Source organism: Homalodisca vitripennis, chromosome 7 (assembly GCF_021130785.1).
Source record: "Homalodisca vitripennis isolate AUS2020 chromosome 7, UT_GWSS_2.1, whole genome shotgun sequence".
Taxonomy (NCBI): domain Eukaryota; kingdom Metazoa; phylum Arthropoda; class Insecta; order Hemiptera; family Cicadellidae; genus Homalodisca; species Homalodisca vitripennis.
In genome coordinates, this window is record NC_060213.1 from 29,922,332 (window position 1) to 29,926,512 (window position 4,181).

General features: G+C 32.6%; 1 protein-coding gene across 1 annotated transcript; it reads left to right on the plus strand.

Annotated features, from left to right (window-relative positions):
* The first annotated feature begins 319 nt into the window (after nt 1-319).
* Nucleotides 320-3,897, plus strand: LOC124366515. The gene is made up of 3 exons (XM_046823103.1): nt 320-408; nt 1,628-1,734; nt 3,465-3,897. The coding sequence occupies exons 2-3, from the start codon at nt 1,642-1,644 to the stop codon at nt 3,819-3,821; spliced, it is 450 nt and encodes a 149-aa protein (XP_046679059.1). The 5' UTR covers nt 320-408; nt 1,628-1,641; the 3' UTR covers nt 3,822-3,897.
* The last annotated feature ends 284 nt before the right edge of the window (nt 3,898-4,181 follow it).

Genomic DNA, 4,181 nt, shown 5'->3' on the forward strand with positions numbered 1-4,181 from the left:
TGGATCAAGGATTGACGTGGAATGATCACATCATTGATGTCCGTGCCAAGCTTTTCTCAGGCATTTAAGTTATAATATCGATACTGATTTTTTTCAGTTTCGAAATTCTGCAATCAATAATTCACAAATAAGCACATAATGATAGCTTTAGTTAATTAAGAATTGTTCCCGTGATTAAAAGTTGATTAAAGTTACGCTACATAACTCTAATTTGAAGCGTTATCAATAGTTGCTCATTGTTCTCAACAGAAACAGCGGAACACAAATGTTACAGTACATAAATATTATTTGACAGGTTATTACTTTGGTTTCTGATTCTTCCCACTCGAGAAGAACCTTCCCACACCTCAGAGCATTCAACACTGCAAGTTCAAATAGACAACATCTTTTCCATTTTACTGGACCCAGGTAAGTAGAATAAGTTTTTACATTGTAGTATACAAAACCATTGTAAAAGGCATTTTCATGTTATTCATTTCTTTAATTCTTTTGATCCCAGCTGCTTTTAAGTACCCTCAAGATATCCATAAAAATATACTGTAAGGGATCTCCAAGGAACCCCTGCACTATTTTATCTATTTCGCAGACTCACGTAGATGTATTTATTTTCAAAAAATTTTAACAAATTTTAAAGATATACATTTCTTTTCGTTCATCATAAAATATTGTAAATTATAAGAATTGCTGGGCAAATGTTTTCTTATGAATTGACGAAATGTGCAACTACGTCAAATTTCATTAAGTGACATAAAAAAATAAATCAAAGATACAATTATTTTATTGTTGTACATATTTTTCAACATAAGTAACTTTCCTTAACGTAACGTAAATTAAAAAAGTACTGGAAGGAATAAAATTTAATGTTTAATGTAAACTATAATACAACATTAAAATCTGTAAGCGATTCCTTATTTAAGTGTTTGATTAAAAAAATAGTTTAAAATGCAATTAAAAGAAAAATTTTAAACTCATGCAAACAGAAATATCTATTTCTAAATATTCTATGTACTCAATAGTATTAAGATTAATATTTTGCATTGATTCAGCCAAGACTGCAATATGGATTAATCTTTACGGGTAGTGCGTTTAAAATATCTCGTACATATATAGGCTGAGAGTGACACAAATTAATATAATACAAATAACCTATAATATTATATAACATTATAATAATGTCTCTCTGTGTGTTTGTATGCGTTACTCAATGCAGTAAAAACTCCTTGTCCGATTGCACTAAAATTTTACATGGACATTCTTAGATTCCGTGGTTAACATACTCGTATATCCCTATTTTGAAAATTCCACTGAACTACGCCCTAATGGTTTTGAAAGTTCCCTTCTTGGCTTAATTAGTAAATAGTAAATGTATCTTTAATTATTTATCATATTGAAAAATAGTGAGTGAGAAATGAGTACTTGTGGCCAACTATCCTATTGGAGAGACAACGTTGCTACGCCTGACGCATTCAAAATCACAATTCTAGAAACACACAGAAACTATATTAATACAGACCCTTTATAATGGATGTATTCTTGGGTATATTTGACAAAACCATTGAGGAATCAGTATCAGTTACAATGTAATTATTTCTGTATGTTAAATTGCTGTCATGTGTTTCTATTTCAGAAAACTGTTCAAACATGTGGATTATTGTACCTTTGGCAATATCGATAATCGCTACAGGGTCGGGATATTTGGAAACAGTGGACGCCCAGCAGTACTGGAACTATCAGGTAAATCCTAATAATATGTTCCAGTATATTTTGACTATATTACGAGACGAACGATTAATATTGTGGCCATTTGGCTTTATTATTTATTAGTAATACAAAGAGATCTGAATAAACAATTTGAAATTCTGGTGATATCTCAAAAATAAATCCTCTATACTTATGCAAAATAAACAATATATGTCAGGTTTAAGTGCATTAAAGAACGGTTGTTTTGCCTGCATCTAGTTTTGCAATGATATGTACCATAATATAGTAAACAAACTTATACAGTTATGAGTTATTCCCATGACCTAGTTAAACGGTTATTTGTACTTAAATCCATATTAGGAACTAGAATCCTGTGAAAGTCTCTTTCAAGGGGCCACAATGTAGGTACTGGAATGTACATTCCAGGGTAAAAAGAGTGTCGGAAAATATTTTCTATTCAGAAACAAATAAAGTTTAAACTTAACCCGTGAGGAACCAATGTATATAGTTTCAATTTATACCAAGAGTTATTTGATTTGACGGGCAGAGGGGCAGATAGATAAATGAATATTTTTTGATCTTTGACTCCAAAATTATACAAGGATTTGCTTGGAATCTAAGGAACACAAGTACCAGATTTAAAATCTCTTGGATCTTTCTATCAAGAGTTATCGAACAGGCAAACGGGCAAGTGGATATACAAAACCCCTTCTAATTATCCCTTTCAATTTAAAAGCCTACAATTCGCAGGCAAACTCGGTTTTTCTAAGATGGTGAATGAAGTTCAAGGGCTTGTTAAAAATAGCGACAGTGGATTTAGGGAACCCGTATTTCTCCGTTTAGGAAGGGTTGATTCAATTAAAATTGAGTTTAGCTCAAGTTCACCTTAGTTTTATAGCAGCGTCTGGTATCTGCCGCTGTCTCAGACTTGACTCCTGGAATCTGGAGTCATGTTCGTTTGAAGATATCCAAAAAAGGTTGACAACGGAAAGCTTAAAACGAAACACTTACATCGTTTCCTTTTGTACCTGACGAGACTATGACGAGACTACCACTTCACCTATTTATAGGTGTCTCTGATGTCGAAACGATGGATATGTTTCGTTTTGAGTTTATTCGATTCCAGGAGTCAAGTCTGAGACAGTTTCAGATACCTGACGCTGCAATTAAAAGGTGGTGAACTGGAACTAAATTTATAATTCAACACAGTAATAGTTGGGACTTACCAAACTAGACGAAACAAGTTTATATTTTAATCGCGTAGTAAAGTACGGCTATTCAGCTACAGTAGTAAGTAATACTCATATTTTCCATCACTTCCGAATTGTCTTTCGACAAAAACCTCATTTGGATTGTTACGAACATTTTAAAACATAAAAAAGCCAAATCGAGTTATGCGATTACCAACGAAAAGGCATTAATTTAAAATATTGCAGAGGAAAACATGGTTCTTGGTTTCGGTATGAGTTAATTCATTATGCCTACATTTTAATCTCCATTTCCAGTTATCCCTTAACATTGGTGGTAATAGTTATTTATATATTTAACATCTCCATTATTTTACATTTTACAAATCAAATCAATCAAATGTAAGAAATAATATTTTATTGCAATGTACAATTTTACATTGCATTGCAAGGAAATGAGCTGTGTCCAAGGAACGGCAAAAATCAAGTAGATCAAATCATAAATATATATTTGACCAATCATTGTTAGTTTAATACTTCATTATAGCAACATGTAACATCCTGTTTTGTACCCAGGATTATCCTGAGAGTCCCTCCTACAACACCTGGAGTGCTCCAACTGAGAATCAAGAGAATGGGTTGCTACAAATGGTTTCCAGACTGTGTCCCAACTGCCTACAATCGGGTGGAATAGATGAGGTCTCCGGCATTCCAGGTTTAAGAAATGCCATTGAATATTCATATTTCAACACGATAAAGCCATCCATAAATGAAATGTTTGACAAATACGGAATCGATAGAGGAGCCACGTACAGATACGCTGACAGTCTGTGTAACAGGAATTCACAAATGATATCATTCCTACCCGGCAATGACGTGGTGGATATGCTTTGCTCTGATATTCATCAGACGGTGCAGCAGGAAAATTTGTAATTCTACTATATTGGTGTTTGCTGTTTTTGGGTTTCGCAAATTATAAATGATTTGCTCATATAGAATTTAAACATTATGCTTGTTTGTATTTCTTTCTCCCATAATTTAATAATAGGTATACGATATTAGCGTGATCCAGAAAAGTAAAATCTCTAATTCCGAGAAAATGTATGTGTCAACAGCTGTATTTAAGACTTTGAAACGTTATATTTTGTATCATTTGATTTATTTGAAATATTTGATTTTGACATTTTTACCCTGAACAATTTAAAATTGTAATGACTTAAGCATATAATGCTAAAAAGCTTTTTTGTAATTGGTTTAACAACTTAAACAATTTGGTGATACTGTTGAGGGCAA